Source organism: Nilaparvata lugens, chromosome 1 (genome assembly GCF_014356525.2).
Source record: "Nilaparvata lugens isolate BPH chromosome 1, ASM1435652v1, whole genome shotgun sequence".
NCBI lineage: Eukaryota > Metazoa > Arthropoda > Insecta > Hemiptera > Delphacidae > Nilaparvata > Nilaparvata lugens.
The window spans coordinates 35,735,527-35,755,136 of record NC_052504.1 but is presented as its reverse complement, the minus strand read 5'-3'; the positions used below and the strand labels follow the sequence as shown (position 1 = coordinate 35,755,136).

At 35.1% G+C, this 19,610-nt stretch overlaps 1 protein-coding gene across 3 annotated transcripts in view; it reads left to right on the top strand.

Annotated features, from left to right (window-relative positions):
• Positions 1–19,610, top strand: part of LOC111053151 (lachesin) — a 269,391-nt gene that overhangs the window by 152,906 nt on the left and 96,875 nt on the right. For all 3 annotated transcript variants that reach the window (XM_039420283.1, XM_039420286.1, XM_039420276.1), the window contains one exon: positions 3,946–4,153. In XM_039420283.1, the coding sequence (XP_039276217.1) occupies positions 3,946–4,153 (208 nt within the window). The remainder of the gene's footprint in view (positions 1–3,945; positions 4,154–19,610) is intronic.

Sequence of the window (19,610 nt, the reverse complement as noted above, 5' to 3'; positions counted from 1 at the left end):
GGACGAGGGGCGCCAGGGCCAGAAACCTTTCGCTGCCCTATCAAAGCTCCCCCATAAAATGAAACAGAACACACCCTCATCAAGAATCGTTGCCTCTTTCCCTTCCAAATCCCTGAGCACAGTTGGTTATTTTCCCCTTTCCGGAAGCAGCGACGGCAACAAAACATAAAGCATCACAGCACAAAAGAACTTATAACGCAGCCATTTGATTCGAGCCGAAGTAGACGGTCACTCACTCACTCACTCATCACTCACTCTCTCTTTCTAGTCTACCTTGCCTGCATTCGATAGCTAGCTTCACTGAACCGAAACCATATCACCTTCATTATCATTGTTCATATCGTTGTGACTCCAGAGATTAAATGTGACATAAATTGAATGTACATGACTCGTACAACATCGACTGGTTTCGGAGAAGCAGGTATAGGAGATATGATGCAATGTTGGTCTTCCTCCCTTCCATCGTTCGAATCAAATTATGTAAGTATAACACGTTTATATTAATCATTTCAATGGGCAAACTTGTATTTTATTTATCATCATTTAGCTTACTCTTGTGTTTATCTCAGTATCAAATCGCAAATGTTAATTTGCGTCCAGAGCAATTCGTATAATGCCTTGAAATGAACTATTTTATTTATCAACAACATCAATTAAATATTTGTTCCTATTCAAATAAAGCTAATTAAGATAAGCAATCACTTCGATAAATTAAGAATCATGCACCTGCTATTCCCGTTCGAACGTTGGCTATTTGAGCCAACTCCTCTGGATATGATTCATGAGTTGAAAAATCGCTCGTCGGTGGTTCGGAACCCACATACAACTGTGGGCTCGCTCATATCCCATCATCATTCTCCCCACTCCTCACCTAAACCTAAGGCTCACCTAGGCATCACCCTCAGCAAAAAAACCTTCGAGCGAACAAATAAGCATTATGAATGATCGACTGATTTCAAAAGATAGTAATGAATGGAGGTGCTACAGCTTCACTAGAATTAATTATATTAATTACCATGCTGAATATTACTTTCTCTCTCATTTCCCATGAGAGTTCATGTCAATGAAGAATATTAAAAGCAAACCTATGTAATCTAACCTTTTGAAACATGAATGAATAAACATTTCATTTTTTTACATAAAAAATTGATCCATAATTGATGCATGATCATTGATCCTATCCAGTGATTTTGAATAGAAATTTTAGTAAGCTATTGAGTTGGAAAACGTATTTGATGAGTATCAATACGTGTATGTTGAATATGACATTGATTAATAACATTCACGTTGGAAGATAAAATCCCAAGGCAGTTCTTGTATTATTTTACTTGAAAATTTTCAGATTATGTCACAGTCGTAGAATAAGGTTGGTTTTTTTTACGCATATTCTCATAGAACTTTATTTAAAAACAGACTTGCAAGTTATAGATTATGAATTTAGATGTACTAATCCAAATAATTTAGGTATTCCAAGATTTCTATTTGGCTATTCATCTACTCCATAACATTAACTGAATTGTATTTGCTCATTTTAAGTTCAGAACTCAATTTTAAAACCTACCTCAGTCCAGGGTCACGCTGTCACGCTGTTTTAAGTTCTGGACTTAACGATTTTTGATAAATCCTTGACTCGGAAAGAGGCCTGGACTTATAAGCCCTTTACTCAGAGAGCGAAATTATAAATTCCAGAGTCAAACGTGATCTCTGAACTCCAGGGTCTATTTAAGTCATCGACTACGCTCTGACTCGGAAAGCCAATTTTCTGACTCCAGAGTTTAAAGCCGGTTAAAGTCTAGAACTTAGCTAAATCCCGAGCTCGGAAACTGAATGTGACAGTGAATTAGAGTTTGAATTGATTATATCGAGGAAGATTAGAGAATGTACCGGTCTTTGATTTTTAGGAATAGTCCGATAAACCTTTCTCTTAGGGCTGAGACACATGAGGCGTTTTTCAGACGAGTCGGCCAGGCATGACATGACAGGAAGCTTTCCGATTGGATGATTGGGTTGGCGTGTATCGAGAAACAGCCAATCGGACAGCTTCCTGTCCTGTCGCGCCGTGTTTATTCATCAGGAAAACGCCTCATATGTGTCTCGGCCCTTATTATCATTGCAACAGTATTAGAATCCTACAAACTTGAATAAAAAATGAATCCAATTTCTTTCATTAATGAATCGACTTCTTACAACCCAGACGAAAATCACTACTAATCAGTTCATCTTCTCTATCTTGATCTAGAGTCTTTTTTTCAAACCCTTACAATATTCGACTTGAATGCATTTTATTTCTATCCTAGGCATATTAGACTAAGAGGGCACAGCTGCAGCAAATGGAGATGAGAAGGTGGATCAACTTCACTCGTTCTTGCTTTGAGAAGGACTTCATAGGCTGGGGAAATGTAAATGGGATTTTGATGAAAGACAGTGCGATGAGAGTGAGAAGGGAATCGCGTCTGAGATTCCCATAAGAATGGGTGGAAAAGGGCAAAGGGGTGGAGTGAACTGAAAGAGCTCACCTTCGTCCTTACGCTGGTTTAAACGAGAATCCAGCATTAGTGATGAACATTCAAAAGCCGTGTGCTGTCCTTTCACTTTGATGCTGCATTTAATAATTACTTAATGAATTTCACAAGAGCAAGATTTTAAGTTTACAAGATCTGCTCAATCTAATTCCCTTGATCTCTTGCTTTTCACGCGCTAGCTTTCCTAAAGCTATCATTCAGCCACTTTTCATTTAATAATGAGACATTACTGAGGTTTTGAAGTATGTTTTTCATACTGGAATCTCAGAGACAGAAATTGAATCTCAAGATCAAACTTGTACTTGCCCCAGATCAGAACAAAAGGAACAATGGGGAGTGATTGGAAATATTCTATGAGCATTCTCATAAGAAATGGATCAATTCCAATACTAAACCTCTTCAACCGTGAAACCTGATTTAAAGTTTCCGTGAAACATGTATCCAATATAATTTTGAAATGTTATATGAATGAATGCTAGCATGAACGTGATCTATTAAAAATTGAACATACATTTTCTCTAATAGTTTTATAAATGCTTGATTTTCATCATTTATTGGGTTCATCATGTTCAGTTTCTGTTTTTGATTGAAAAGTTTCTCATTTCTCAAATCAATGCTTCACTGCAGTGTAGACCCAATGAAGATACCAGTGAAAATTGATAATGGTACTAGTATTTGAAGGATGAATGAATAGTGCAGAATAATTCATTATCAAGGAGCATAAATTCCCGTGGAAAGTTTTATCCATTTTGAAATATATTACAGCCTTCTTTTTCACACGTACTAATAACATTTTCAGCAATTTAGCAGCTAGCCAAGGTTGTTGGAAAATTCCAGCAAGATATTCGTGCGGGGTGTGGAGGCACTCAATCACTTTGCCATTTCAATTTCATCAGGCTTATGATGGAAGTAAGTGAAAACATTCACAGAGAGAACAAAAAGTCGAAGTCGCTTGAGTGATTTGACTCTGATCTACAAAAACGGAAAGGGTGTAGAGAAGGGATATTTTCATACTGCAATCTTCCACATCAGATTGGAAGATCAAAACTTGATCATTGCAGAATTGGCTTGGGTTCCTTTCTCCCTTCTTCATGGTTTTACAGCATTACTCTCTAGGTTCAGGACTGCCTTGTGTTTTAGGGAAAGAATTCAGTGTGACTTAAGCAGTGGTATTTTGTTTCAAATTGATATTCTCACTCGTCCTACATCAGAATTCTTTAAAATTTTCGATGATTGCTCATCGACAAACATTTTTCGAATTCATTCGATCCAGAAAAATATTTAGGATTTTTACTTAAGTGTCTTCAATTGGAATTTAATATAATTTTCATTTTTTGACTCACTTGAAACATTTTGAACAAATTCATTGAACAATGATTACTTGAGATTGACCTTCTAACAAATAATATCAACTTTGTTACAGGTAGCATGGTTGAGAGTTGACACTCAAACAATTCTAACAATCCACGGTCACGTGATCACAAAGAATCACAGGATCGGCGTGACTCACAGCGATCATCGAACCTGGTATTTGCACATTAGAGATGTGAGGGAATCGGACAGAGGATGGTACATGTGTCAAATAAACACCGACCCAATGAAAAGTCAACTTGGATTCCTAGAAGTCGTAGGTGAGTGCTATTATATATTCAATATCTGGTACTTTTATTACCAACATTTATGAGTAGATTAATTTATTCTCAAAAGGTTGGTCTGATATACCGCTATGTATATTGTGTTGCACATGAAATTTATTCTCATAATCAATTCAATAGAGTACAGTATTAGATTAAGTCATCACGAACAACCAAATTCAATCATGAGAAAATCCTTCTATCACAAGTAATAGAAGAAATACAAATGGATTATATTAAGAAATATACAGTTTACAATATATAATATAATAATGCATACACAATAACAATGTAAACAATGTAAACATAAACAATGATTGCATATAAATTCTCTTTTGATCAGATAATAATAGCTGGAGATGGAAGTGATATCAACTTCATCTCCAGCCATTATTACCTGATCATCCGCAAACCATGATCAGGAAAATACATGATCAGGAAGCTCTCTAAGGCTTATGAGGAGAATGATATGAAAATCACTATAAAAAAAGAATAACCAGTTCCAGAGAGAGCACCAAGATAATTTTACAAGTGGGTAATTATGAATCGGTTGCATTTGCTGACTATAAATACATGGAGAGTTTCATAAGTTCAGGAGGTAACTCAAAGAAGAGATCAGTAGCATAATTGGACAGGCGAGACCAATACAGGCACTACAGAAATTGAATACAATACTTTGGTCAGAAGATATAACAAGTAGAACAAGAATTCAAATTTAATTGTTAAATGAATTATTATGATTATATTCTTATCTTTTGTATGGTTCAGAAATCTGAGAAATGACAAAAAGGGATCGAAAGAGGATTAATGCAGTTCAAATGGATTCCTTGAGGAGGTCTTGTGGTGTGTCGAGGTTGAATAGAATGAGAAACTTTAAGGTCTATGAGCTTGGATCGGTAAATTGGATACAATAGTAGAACTGATTGAAAAAGTGCCTTGAATGGTAAGGGCATACACAATGAACAAAACAAATGAGAGATGACCAAAGAAAGTGCAGAATTGGAGCCCACCAGGTCGGATAGACCACCCGAATTATTGACCAAACAGGTTCATTCTGATATAATATGCGGAAATCTTGTTTGAGATTGGGCAGATGGCTTATGAAATGCGAGGGACAGCTAAGGCTGTAATCAAAACTCCCTCATATACGGAGTGTTTCAGAAGTAGTGTCATATTGTCATATTTGAAGTGTCCAAAACTCAGAGGTTATCCTTATAGGTGCCATTTTGTTTTCTTCACTTGGAAATTTTTATCTCAAGAACGAAATGTTCTATTGGTCTGAAATTTGGCATGAATATTTATGCAATAAAGACTCAACTTTTAAAAATAAAATAAAAACTTTTTGATGTACACATTCAAGATGACAGACATTTTTAATTTTTGATTGCAAATTTCACGAAAATCGTTCACTTTACAGAAAATTCACAAGAGACAAAAAAGTTAGAAAATTTTTTCAAGAATTCAAGGATACCTCATTTATTGAAATTGGTCAGAGAATAACAGATAAATAAATTATTCTCGTACAGCATGCATGATCATGAACAAAAAAAGATCATCTGAAAAACATTGTAAAATCAGCTGGATGGCCATATAATAATTATAGATAATAATCATATTGTTATGCATCTACATAAATTGGCAGAGCTTTGGACATATCAATGTCCATTCTTCGGAAAGAATATTAAAAATATCCTCCCCACTAACTCTCTACCAAAACGTTAATTTCGTTATTTAAACTAGGGATTTATTTATTAATGGAAATATTTTAAAAGTTTTAATCAATATGAAAATTAAATAGGAAAAAAAACAGAAAATTGATAAAGTGAAATAATTATATTGGTAGATAAGATCAAATAATTGATTAATAAAATGAAGTAGGCTGAAAGTAGATCAGGGTTATCAACTTTCAGTAATATACAGCAGTATGCTGTGGATAATTGAAATAACATGAGTTTATATATTATATATATATATATCGTTCTATAACATGGTTTAAAGGTTTATATTGGTGGAATGGGTGAGGGATGGTTGTCATGTGATCGTTCTAGGGCCGGACAGTTTCAGTCATTTGTTCCAAAATATGTTTTTTTAAAGTCAGGATGAAGCTCGCTCGGCTCTCGATAGACCTGATAGAAACAGGAAGTGTATTCCATGCACGACAGGCACTGACTAAGAAGGATTTTGTGAAAATAGTAGTTCGATGATTGGGTATCCTTAAAGTACTTTCTCCGGTTCTAGTATGTGATGCATCTATCCTCCTACCTTCAGAGACAAATTTGAAATCATCTTTAAAATAGTTCGGATTACCGTATTTCAAGATATCTCTAACAAGCTTGACTATTCGAAAAAGCCTTTGATCGGGAAGCTTTAATGTTGAATTAGCAATGTGGGCTGGGGTGATATGATCATGGCGTTGGAGAGAGTAGACGAAACGTAGACATTAATTTTGGCAACGCTGTAGTTTATCATTCAGAGTGACTTGCATATCGTTAAGAGCAGAATTACAATACATTAAATGTGGGAAGATGAGAGATTGAACCAATAATAATTTAATGTTTCTAGGGAGGATATCGTGCATTTTCTTCAATGCATGCATGGCTGAGAATACCTTTTTACAAGTTTTGTTCACTTGTTTTGACCAGTCAAGAGTATTATTCATAATAATGCCTAAATTTTTAACTGAGCTACAGTAAGGAATGTCATTACCGTCTACACTAATTTTGTGAATCGATTCAAGGTCAATATTGTTTATAAGACGAGAATATCCAATTATAATGGGTTGTGTTTTGATGGGATTAAGCTTAAGGCCATTTTTATTTGTCCATTCCACTATCGAATTGATATCCTGATTCATTATTCCAACTGTTCCATTAATCTTTGTTATGGGACAGCTTAAATAGATTTGAAGGTCGTCTGCATAAGTATGGAAACTGGAGAATTTGATAATGGAAGAAAGGTCATTAGCATACAAAGTGAAGAGGAGAGGGCCTAAAATTGAACCTTGTGGTACTCCATGCATAACGTTTTTCCAAGTTGACTTTTTGTTACCGACAGATACACATTGTTTCCTACCTAATAGATAGGATTTAAACCAAACTAACGAGTTGTGACTGAAACCAAGAATAGCCAACTTATTCAGAAGGACTGTATGATCAACAGTGAGAGTGATCAACTGTATGATATGAGAGAGTAGGGTTGTGTTTGTTCGTTTGTTCATTTGTTCGCATCAAAACATGTCAACTTGTGGATTGCATAGCGGAAAAACGGGAATGATTTAGATCTCCAAATTTTGCAAATAGATTCTAAAAATATCTTTCTCGTGCACCTCGAAGCCCAAATTTCAATCTTCCTTCTAGATTTTTCAGAATTGATGGTCAAATTTCATTAATGGTACATACGATTTCATAAAAATAACCAAATCATATGATCAAAATTAAAAAAGGAACATCTGTTCTATTATTGCAATTAAAAATGTAATATTTATTTTTAAATTGTAAAAAGTGGTCATGCATGAAAAACGAAAATGATAAATTAATCTGTTATTCTTCGACCAATCTTAATAAATGAGGTATCCTTGTAATCTTGATAACATTTTCTAACTTTTTGCCTGTTGTAAATTTTCTGTAAAGTGAACGGTTTTCGTGAAATTTGCAATCAAAAAAATTAAATGGCCGTCATTTTGAAAATCCATGTTTTTAAAGTTGAGTCTTTATTGCATAAATATTCATGCCAAATTTCAGATCAATACATCATTCCGTTCTTGAGATAAAAATTCCTAAGTGAAAAAACAAAATGACAGCTATAAGGATAACCGCTGAGTTTTGAACACTCCAAATACGACATTTGTAGTCTCCTATCATCCAGGAACAATACCCTTGAATGTTCGACACTACTTCTGAAACACTCTGTATAATGGGCTATGAAAGCAGTCCTATACTTCCTATTGTTCTCCATGGGTATTTTATATTATTTTATTTTGTATTTTCATCATTGTATTCAATTTGCATTCTCATCATAAGGCAGTTATCAACTAGCAGGTTCTACCATGCTCCTCAAGGGTGTAAGTGAGAACTTGACAATCTGGAAATCTCATGATATCTTGAAGAATTTAAAATAGGCCTAGAACCATCCTCGGTAAATTAATAATCTACTCTTGTTTTCTCTCGTCTTCCCTTTTTCACTCTTCCTTTTTTTCTCTCTCTCTGTTTCTCTCTTCCTCTATCTTCTTTCCCCTCTTTCTCTTTTTCTTCTCTCTTTGTTTTGCAAAGCGCGCGTGACCTAGTTGTACAACCCTGATGCTCCAATGCTCCTATAGTTTTGCCTTTCTTCATAATGGTGAGCCGAGCAAACTTTCAAATTGTACACAGTCATGATCAGCCGTTTGGAATAGATACGCATGATCAGCTGTTTAGAATTTATGGAATTCGACAATGACGTTACAGTCAAGTTTGGGTTGGTTGTGTGAATGGAAAAATTATCAAATAATAATTTGATCCTAGAGAAATCATAAATTTTGATGTATTTCTGCGAACTCAAAGATTGGTTCAGTGGTTACTGAGATCTCATGAGTGAACTATATACAGAGTGTCTCACCAAGGTTGTAACAGCCGTTGACCATCGATTCTACACAACATTTCTGACAAAAAAGGGTGAGTGAAGTTTTTTCCCATCGACCCTGGTTTTCGAGATTTATTGATTTTTCGTTATTTTCAGAATATGCCTAATTCCGGTCATCAAATACTCAATAACTCGATAACTACTGATCGAATTTCAATTTCAAGGGTATTGTTGGAAAAAAAACATTCCAAACAAGATTAATGTAAATTTTTATTCGCTCTTAGGGATCACGTAGTTTTTTATTAGGGCTTGAACTTGAAAAAATGCTGTTCTTCAGATTCAAAGTCAAATTTCAAACCGTTTCTTCTCGATTTTTCTTCGGGTAATTATAGTGGTTCCAATATCTCAAAAACTTCCCCATTGCATAAGCTTTCGAATTAGTATGAATTCTAAAAGTACAGTTCAATGATAAAGTGTTCAAAACTGCTAATATCTGGAATGAACACCTTCAAAATGAGGAAATTCACAAACAGCATGCATCAAGTAGTGATGCTAAGGGTGAAATAGCCTAATTTCTCTCTGAGAATATTCACAAGTTTTTATCAACATTTGAACATTCTACAATGATATGACTTTCTAAATAACTTGCATCATTTTCTGTATCATAGATCCTGAATAAAATAACAAGAAGTGTATGTTTCAGCCTATTTTCAGTTTGCTTTCCAGTTAATTGGCATAGCAATTTGGCTAGTAGAGAAGTGTTCGCGTTCATTATCATGGAATTCACCTTGATTGAGTACTTGAACATGTTATTGGTGTATGGAGAGTGTGAATGCGATTCAAGAGAGGCAGAGAGAGTATACAGGAGACGTTTTCCTGACCGAAAACACCCATCTCATAACACGTTTTTAAGATTGACAGATGTCAAAATGGTAAGGGTCTAGGATACGTTTCAAGGTACGAGAGGCCCTTAATTTCAAGGCCCAAGGTACAAGGTCTTAATAATTTCTGAAGCTTTTGAGAATCTTATTTTAAAGTATTTCGAGCAGAATCCTCTATCCAGTATCCGGCGTGCAGCTGGGATTTTGGATGTTTCAAGAACAACTTTCGACTATTCCATGATAAGGGTGTTCTTGAAACAAGGGGTTCTCTGAACAGGGGGTTCAAGAGTGGAATGAACCTGATACTGTCTCAAGGATGCAGTTTTGCCGTTGGATCTTAGCACAAGATTGTGTTTCAAACATTTTATGAACAGATCACAGATAAAAGTACGTTTACAAGAATTAGTGCTGTAAATTTTCACAATACACATACATGGTCCTTTGAAAAGCCTCATAATAATAGACCATATCGATATCAGCATTTCTGTTTTCAGTTTTCATTTAATGTTTGGGCTGGCATGATTGATAAAAATATTATTGAATCTTCCATTTTCCCTGCAAGAATAGATAGTGAAGTTTTTGAGGACTATATGAGCTTCACGAATTGATGGAAGACGTGCCTCTCAATTTGAGGCAGGAAATGTGGCTCCAGTTGGATGGCTGCCTCCCTTATTATGCTACTAGAAACGTCCGTGAGTGGCTTGGTAACAATCATGCTGGGCGGTGGATTGGCCGAGGTGGACCCGTAAGTTGGCCACCATGCTCACCTGATCTTACTCCAATAGACTTCTTCTTTTGGGGGGTTGTGAAAAGTAAAGTTCACAGAGAACCTGTAGAGACCAGGAAGGAACTGATTCTCAGAATTCGATTGACGTTTAAAGTAATGAAGACACGGCCCAACGGAGTGAGACGGGTAACTCGAAGCTTGATGAACGGCAGCAGAAGTTGCATAAACATAAATGATTTTGAATTCTTGTAAGCAGTGAGCATGATATGTAACTTTATTACCATAAGTTATTTTGATTCTGTCATTCATCTACTTTGAATTATTATTCTTTGAATAAATTTTGTTGTATCTTGTAAAAGTGTATGATAATAATTATTTTATATAGGACTAAGGCTATATGCTACAAAAAATAATGCAATAATCAGGTGATTTCACTCTTAGGATCGTCACTTGATGCATGCTGTTTATGAATTTCCTCATTTTGAAGGTGCTCATCCCAGATAGTAGCAGTTTTGAAAACTTTCTCATGAAACTCATCTTTACGAATTTATACTCATTCAAAAGCTTATGCAATGGAGAAGTTTTTGAAATATTGAAACCACTAAAATTAAACGGAGAAAAATCAAGGAAAAACTTGAATTTTTGAAGTTTGACTTTTTGAGGTTTGAAATTTGACTTTGAATTTGAGGAATAGCATTTTTTCAAGTTTAAGCACTAAAAAAAACTACGAAATAACTAACAACAAATGAAATTACATTAATCTGGTTTGAAATGTTTTCCTCTTTTCAACAATGCCCTTGAAATTGAAATTCAATCAGTAGTTTTCGAGTTATTGAGTATTTAATGACCGGAGGTAGGCATTTATCCTGAAAAATCTATATACAGTATTTCAAAAACTAAGGTCGATAGGAAAAAAGAATATTTATCTTTTTTTGTCAGAAATGTCAAGTAGAATCTATGGTCAAAGGTTGTTACCCTGTATACAGGGTGTTTCAGAAGTAGTGTCGAAAATTTCAGGGTATTGTTCCTGGATGATAGGAGACTACAAATGTCGTATATGAAGTGTACAAAACTCAGCGGTTATCCTTATAGCTGCCATTTTATTTTTTCACTTAGGAATTTTTATCTCAAGAACGGAATGATGTATTGATCTGAAATTCGGCATGAATATTTACGCAATAGAGACTCAACTTTAAAAAATAAGAGAAAATTTTTCGATGTACATATTCAAAATGGCGGCCATTAGAAATTTTTGATGGCAAATTAAACGAAAACCGTTAACTTCACAGAGAATTTACAAGAGACAAAACATTTAGAAAATTTTATCAAGATAACAAGGATACGTTATTTATTAAGATTGGTCGAAGAATAAGAGAGAAATTAATTCTTTTCGTACTGCATGCATGACAACTTTCCCTCATTTAAACATCAATATTGAATTTTTAATTCCAATTGTATTGAAGATGAAGCTTTGAAACTCTGTATGGCTTTATATGGCCATCCAGCCGATTTTACAATGTTTTTCAGATGATCTGTTTTGTTCATGATCATGCATGCTGTACGAAAATAATCAATTTCCCTGTTATTCTTCGACCAATCTCAATAAATGGAGTATCCTTGAAATCTTGATAAAATTTTCTAAATTTTTTTTCTCTTGTAAATTCTCTGTGAAGTTAACGGTTTTCGTTTAATTTGCCATCAAGAATTTCTAATGGCCGCCATTTTGAATATGTACATCGAAAAATTTTCTCTTATTTTTTAAAGTTGAGTCTCTATTGCATAAATATTCATGCCAAATTTCAGATCAATACATCATTCCGTTCTAACTCTTTTGTCTCTTGTAAATTTTCCGTAAAGTGAACGGTTCTCGTGAAATTTTTCAATCAAAGATAGAAAATGGCCGCCATTTTGAATATGTACATTGAAGTATACATAAGTTGAAATGTGAAAATGTTCAGCTCAACGATCCCTATGTTGAAGCAATGGCAATAATTGAAACTTTGATTGTACATTACTCATGTCCGGGATGACTTTTTCGAAACGTAAAGCTGGTATTTCTTTTGTGCCCAAATGCCGTCGTCGACCACGACAGGGTGAGGATCTCGGATTAGGTACTTCAATTTGTCTGAATAACCTCAAAGATTATGTCCAATTATGTTTTAATGGGGAAGGTTGAGTTTGAATATTTTTATTCTTCTAATTTTAATCTTTCTCCTTCTCCGACTCCTCCTTCCTCTTCTTCTTCTCTCTTCATTTTTCCCCTTCGTTTTCATCCTCTTCTTCTTATTCTTCTTCTTCTTTTTCTTCTTTTCCTTTATCTCTTTATCTTTCTATCTCTTTATTCTTCTACTTCTTCTTTTTCTTCTTCTTTCTCACCCCTTCCCATCACACTCTCTTTTTTCGCTTTTCTCTTTCTCAGATTCTTTCATTCTTTTACCATATCTATTTCTCTATCTTCTCCTCTTGTCATTCTTTTTAACTTTCTCGATTTTTTTTTGCTCTAATTCATTCTCATTCTCTTCTCTTTTCGTTTCTCATTTTAATTTTATTCTTTTCTCTCTATCTTCCTTTTTCTTTTTTCTCTCTTTTCCTCTCTTTCTCTTTTTATTTTCTCTTCTTTTTGCAAAGCGCGGGTGACCAAGTTTTTGAACCCCGTTGCTCATTTATTGCTCCTATTGTTTTACCTTTCTTCATATGGTAAGCCGAGCAAATTTTCAAACTGTACACAAATGACCAGCCGTTTGAAATAGATACGCATGATCAGCTGTTTGAAATTGAATAAATCCGACAATGACTTTACAGCCAAGTTAAAGTTGGATGTGTGGAATGAACAAATTATAAAATAATAATTGGATTTTGGAGAAAACATGAATGATAATGCATTTCTGCAAACTTACTCATCATTCTCTACAATTTGTCGTGTTAATCTTGAACATTAGTTCGGTGGTTACTCACCGGTAGTTCTCAGGGTTAAACTATGCATCGAATATAAAGCTTTTTGTACTCCTAAACTGAAATGGAATTAAAATAATACTACATTTTTCTGAAAAATAAACATTTTGAATCTTCTTAACACTCAAAAGTAATCTTTATTATTCGTATTGAATTTCATTGTATTTAACTCCCTCATCTCATGAACATGTTTCAATAATATCTCTGTTTTTTATTCATTGTATACCGCTTATTACTTAGCGGAGCTTGCTGCTATTAGCTATTACTACTGTATCCATTCCTGAATATCATGAATCCTCTCAAATTCATTCATACTTTCTCAGCCATTATGCCTTGGCTCATCAGACATATAACCAGTGCAGTCATCTACTTCTGGAATTTACGGATGGTTTTGAATAATAAATCCGATTCAATTCAGTTCAATAGACTTTTTCCCAAGATCAATGATAATATTGTATATTGATCAATCATCATGAATATATTTATATTCTATGGTATTCCTTGATTCCCATACAAAAATCTGCGTCCTGGAATCTGATTTTCATTCCGAAATCAGTGTAATTATCCGATGAGAATTCAATTTTTTAAAAAGGTTATCAAAAATTGGAATTGAGCAATAAGTAAATCGATGTTAGTAAGCGTTTCGAACAATCTTATCAATTCTCGAACTTGAAAATGAAAGACCGAATAATAATTTTAATAGCATGATGTTTTCCTTGTAGCCAACCGAACATATATCCAACCTCACATTGGTACTCAGAAATAGACCGAATGTAGCCCACAGTTACTCTCAAATTACACACTTGAAGGATGATCCTTGAAATGCTATTGAATTATATGATCAGTCAGGCGTAATAGGGTTTGAAGTTTGTCGTTTGAGCACAGCTTGAGCTGTTTTGTGGTGATTCGAGTGCAGAGCACAATGTCGTTGGTTTTTATACTGTGCAGGGAAACGGTGACTTGCTGAGTTCCGAGCAGGAAAGGCTTCGACATTGGAAATGTTATGTGATTGTGATGAGAATGAGTGCGGGGGGATTTGCAGAAGGGTACATCGTTTCATTTAGTACCAGCCAACAAGTTGTCGTCCAACACAAACTCTGGTATAATTAATTGGGTAATGCGAGTGGAAGAAGATGACGGTATGGGGTGGTGAGCGGGAGGCAAAGGGGCTTGATGAGGAGAAAGCGATGGAGCGAAGGATGAAGTCGACTCGTCCCGTCCCGTCCGGTCAGTGCGCTGCAAAAGCTGTTGAGCCTGGCCAAAACCTACCTTTGATTAGAGAACGAGAACCAGAACCAGAACGAGAGCATTCGTACATCAAAATGTTTCGCCAGTTATACTCCGAAGCGCAAGCCCTTTGACCATTCAGCGACAGAGACACAGCGCTGAGAAAACGTCATAGACAAGTAAAACAAACTTTGCTCACTGCCTCCTTTTTCACCACAAATAACGCGGATGGTCGCCGTGTCATTCAGTCGTGTGTTTTCCGTTCAAGGAAGAGCCAACATACAGTAATAACATGTGTAAATATGAGATTATGATGGCCAAATGTGGTACAAGAGTCTCTGCTCAACCAATAACACTAACAATTTGAACATGAAAATTGAAAAATGATTTGAATAAAGCTCTCCAGTGAGATTTCTCTTCATACTGTTCCATTTTACACAATTTACTCCATCAGTTATTGTTGAAAATTCGCCTTATTGTTGTACAAAATTTCCAATCCAGTTGGAAAATTAGACCCACTCATCAGACAAAATATTCTCAATGTATATGATAAGATACACTAATATTCTGAGTCTCACTCCTATAATGGGTAATGGGATTGGCTACTTAAGGACACGATTTTGCTAGCTAATGAATTCAGAAATTTTTGGAAAGTGGAGAATTTATTGATTAGGGAATGAGATGGAAATTTAGAGTACTGTGTAATTGTAATAATATATGCTGAATGATAATCAGTTTTGAAGAGGAATATTGACTGTAAAGTGTAAATTGAGTAAGTAGAGAGGAATTGTATGAACTTGCAAATCAGAAAATCAGATCACAGTATTCATAACAATTCATTTACTCTCAAACGAACAAGCAACATGGAACGTTTTTCTGGATAAATACCAATATTGATTATTGTTGACCAAGAACTTAGTACATCCACAATTATTCATTCAACTAATTCTGTATTGAAAAATTATAATCATTTTCTCTATTGATAATCAATTTCATCAACTAACTGAAAAAAGTACTTCAATTTCCATGAATTTATTAATAGAATTATATGAATCTAAAGTGTAGGTCATATCTAAATTCACAAATAGTTCGATTCTTGTTGGCATTCTGATGTTATTCAATGCAGAAATCATTGTTATTTTACTAAAAGATAGAATAAAATGAATAGTTCTCTCTCAGGGGGAGTCTTGACAACCCACAAAACTCATTTTTCATTTGAAGAAATAATATCAAGAAGGTGCATAGGACCTTACTTTTTTGTTCAGCTTGCCAAAATACCCCTCATTTCAATATTAAAATTTTCGACTTACTGTACAGTGAGTCAATCATTCTATCAAGGCTTGAATAATTTTGAAATTTTAATTAAATAAAAATGGTAGAGGATAATAAATTATCATGTAGATATCAACACCTTTATTTAAAGACATATTAACTGCATGCGTTTTCATATTGCCGATACAGCATTGATAAAACTGTAGACGTTTATTTAGCAGTCTCAAAAAACTGTTCTAGCTGAAAAATTAATAATACATGCCAAGTGTAGGCTTATACATTGCATCAGGAAAACGAAGTTCAAAAATCTGGTGTGGCGCACTCACACAACTTTCCTTGCCGTTATGAGAATTGATCACCTGACGCTAGTGTTCCCGCGCATCTCAAGTCTACTATTCAGTGATTTGAGCCAGCTGGTGACAGGGTAATAACGCTGGAGACACACATGAGGTCTGCTATCTCTTCATAGTGAATGATTTAATAGAATCAACAATAATTTGCAATTGAATAATCACATTTTCTCGAATTTAAAGCTTATTTTCAATTGTAGGTGAAAATGTTACTGGACATCAATTGAGAGATTTTCATGCTCAATCTACTCCACTTGATTTTTTTTGTTTCAAATGTATCTGAAGCCTGATAATTCGGACTCTATCTGCATTGATGGGGCGGAGCTCTCTCAATTTTTACAGATATGGGACTTGTGGCAGTTGATAGAGCTTATCGATGACTATTTTAGGTATGAATTTGATCAAAATCGTTGGAGCCGTTTCCGAGAAAATCACGAAAAACTCTGTTTTTGACAACATTATCGCCATTTTAGCCGCCATCTTGAATTGCATTTGATCGAAATTGTTCGTGTCGGATCCTTATAGTGAAAGGACCTTAAGTTCCAAATTTCAAGTCATTCCGTTAATTGGGAGATGAGATATCGTGTACATAGACGCACATACACTCATACACACACACACACACACACACACACACACACACACACACACACACACCACACACACACACACACACACACACACACCACACACACACACCACACACACACACACACACACACACCACACACACACACACCACACACACACATTCAGACCAATACCCAAAACCAGTTTTTTAGAAATTTAGAAATTGGGGTACCTTAATTTTTTTCGGAAAGCAATACTTTCCTTACCTATGGTAATAGGGCAAGGAAAGTAGAAACTATGGTTTTCCTGAACATATGTTTTTGAGATAATTTCTCTGATGCAGCTGTTTCACATTCACCATTATTGATTATACAGAGTTTGTGAGAATAAAATATTTATTGATCATCAAAACAATACTATTATTATATTAATGATAATAATTAATTATTAAAACAATACTTTTATTAGGCCTATATCAATATTAATAATAAATATTTATCAATTATCAGAACAATATTATTGAGGTTGAGTGGAATCAGGTAGAAAGCAATAATAGAACAGATGTTCTTTTTTGAATTTCTATCTTATTATTTTGTTATTTCCAATGATTACAACATATGTTGAATATCACAAACATGTCAATAAATAAATTATCTCATTTCCATATGGCACTCACCTTACCATGTTCATAACCTTACTTAATAGGATCCTTTTTCATCCTTTGAAACCCTTAGAGGCAAAATATCTCAAAATCCGTTCTTAGTGCGCGTCTAGCATGTTTGAAGAATATTTGTGCAAAGTTTCAAGTCTGTAGGACAATTAGTTCGAGCTGTAGTGTGATTTTACATCAATTTTTTCGAAAAATGCCCTCTCCTGGACCCCCCTGTGCTTCTGATCGAAATTTTTCTGCATAGATCTAATTTTTTTTCGTAGCTGAACAAAAAAGTTCCTCATGACTTTGCTGTGCAATAAGCGGTTAAAAAGTACAAAATTTTGGGGGGGCCCCAGCTCCCTTAGGGGGGCAAATTTCTGAAAATCCTTTCTTAGTGGATGTTCTCAGGCTACCATAAACAATCGTGCAAAATTTCAAGTTTTTAGGCTCAGTAGTTTGGGCTGTGGTGTGATTTCAGTCTGTCGGGGCTTAGCCTTTTATAAGTATATAGAGAATAGAGATAATTGGATTTTGGAGAAAACATGAATGTTAATGCATTTCTGCAAACTTACTCATCATTCTCTACAATTTGTCGTGTTAATCTTGAACATTAGTTCGGTGGTTACTCACCGGTAGTTCTCAGGGTTAAACTATGCATCGAATATGAAGCTTTTTGTACTCTTAAACTGAAATGGAATTAAAATAATACTACATTTTTCTGAAAAATAAACATTTTGAATCTTCTTAACACTCAAAAGTAATCTTTATTATTCGTATTGAATTTCATTGTATTTAACTCCCTCATCTTATGAACATGTTTCAATAATATCTCTGTTTTTTATTCATTGTATACCGCTTATTACTTAGCGGAGCTTGCTGCTATTAGCTATTACTACTGTATCCATTCCTGAATATCATGAATCCTCTCAAATTCATTCATACTTTCTCAGCCATTATGCCTTGGCTCATCAGACATATAACCAGTGCAGTCATCTACTACTGGAATTTACGGATGGTTTTGAATAATAAATCCGATTCAATTCAGTTCAATAGACTTTTTCCCAAGATCAATGATAATATTGTATATTGATCAATCATCATGAATATATTTCTATGGTATTCCTTGATTCCCATACAAAAATCTGCGTCCTGGAATCTGATTTTCATTCCGAAATCAGTGTAATTATTCTATGAGAATTTAATTTTTTAAAAAGGTTATCAAAAATTGGAATTGAGCAATAAGTAAATCGATGTTAGTAAGCGTTTCGAACAATCTTATCAATTCTCGAACTTAAAAATGAAAGACCGAATAATAATTTTAATAGCATGATGTTTTCCTTGTAGCCAACCGAACATACATCCAACCTCACATTGGTACTCAGAAATAGACCGAATGTAGCCCACAGTTACTCTCAAATTACACACTTGAAGGATGATCCTTGAAATGCTATTGAATTATATGATCAGTCAGGCGTAATAGGGTTTGAAGTTTGTCGTTTGAGCACAGCTTGAGCTGTTTTGTGGTGATTCGAGTGCAGAGAACAATGTCGTTGGTTTTTATACTGTGCAGGGAAACGGTGACTTGCTGAGTTCCGAGCAGGAAAGGCTTCGACATTGGAAATGTTATGTGATTGTGATGAGAATGAGTGCGGGGGGATTTGCAGAAGGGTACATCGTTTCATTTAGTACCAGCCAACAAGTTGTCGTCCAACACAAACTCTGGTATAATTAATTGGGTAATGCGAGTGGAAGAAGATGACGGTATGGGGTGGTGAGCGGGTGGCAAAGGGGCTTGATGAGGAGAAAGCGATGGAGCGAAGGATGAATTCGACTCGTCCCGTCCCGTCCGGTCAGTGCGCTGCAAAAGCTGTTGAGCCTGGCCAAAACCTACCTTTGATTAGAGAACGAGAACCAGAACCAGAACGAGAGCATTCGTACATCAAAATGTTTCGCCAGTTATACTCCGAAGCGCAAGCCCTTTGACCATTCAGCGACAGAGACACAGCGCTGAGAAAACGTCATAGACAAGTAAAACAAACTTTGCTCACTGCCTCCTTTTTCATCACAAATAACGCGGATGGTCGCCGTGTCATTCAGTCGTGTGTTTTCCGTTCAAGGAAGAGCCAACATACAGTAATAACATGTGTAAATATGAGATTATGATGGCCAAATCTGGTACAAGAGTCTCTGCTCAACCAATAACACTAACAATTTGAACATGAAAATTGAAAAATGATTTGAATAAAGCTCTCCAGTGAGATTTCTC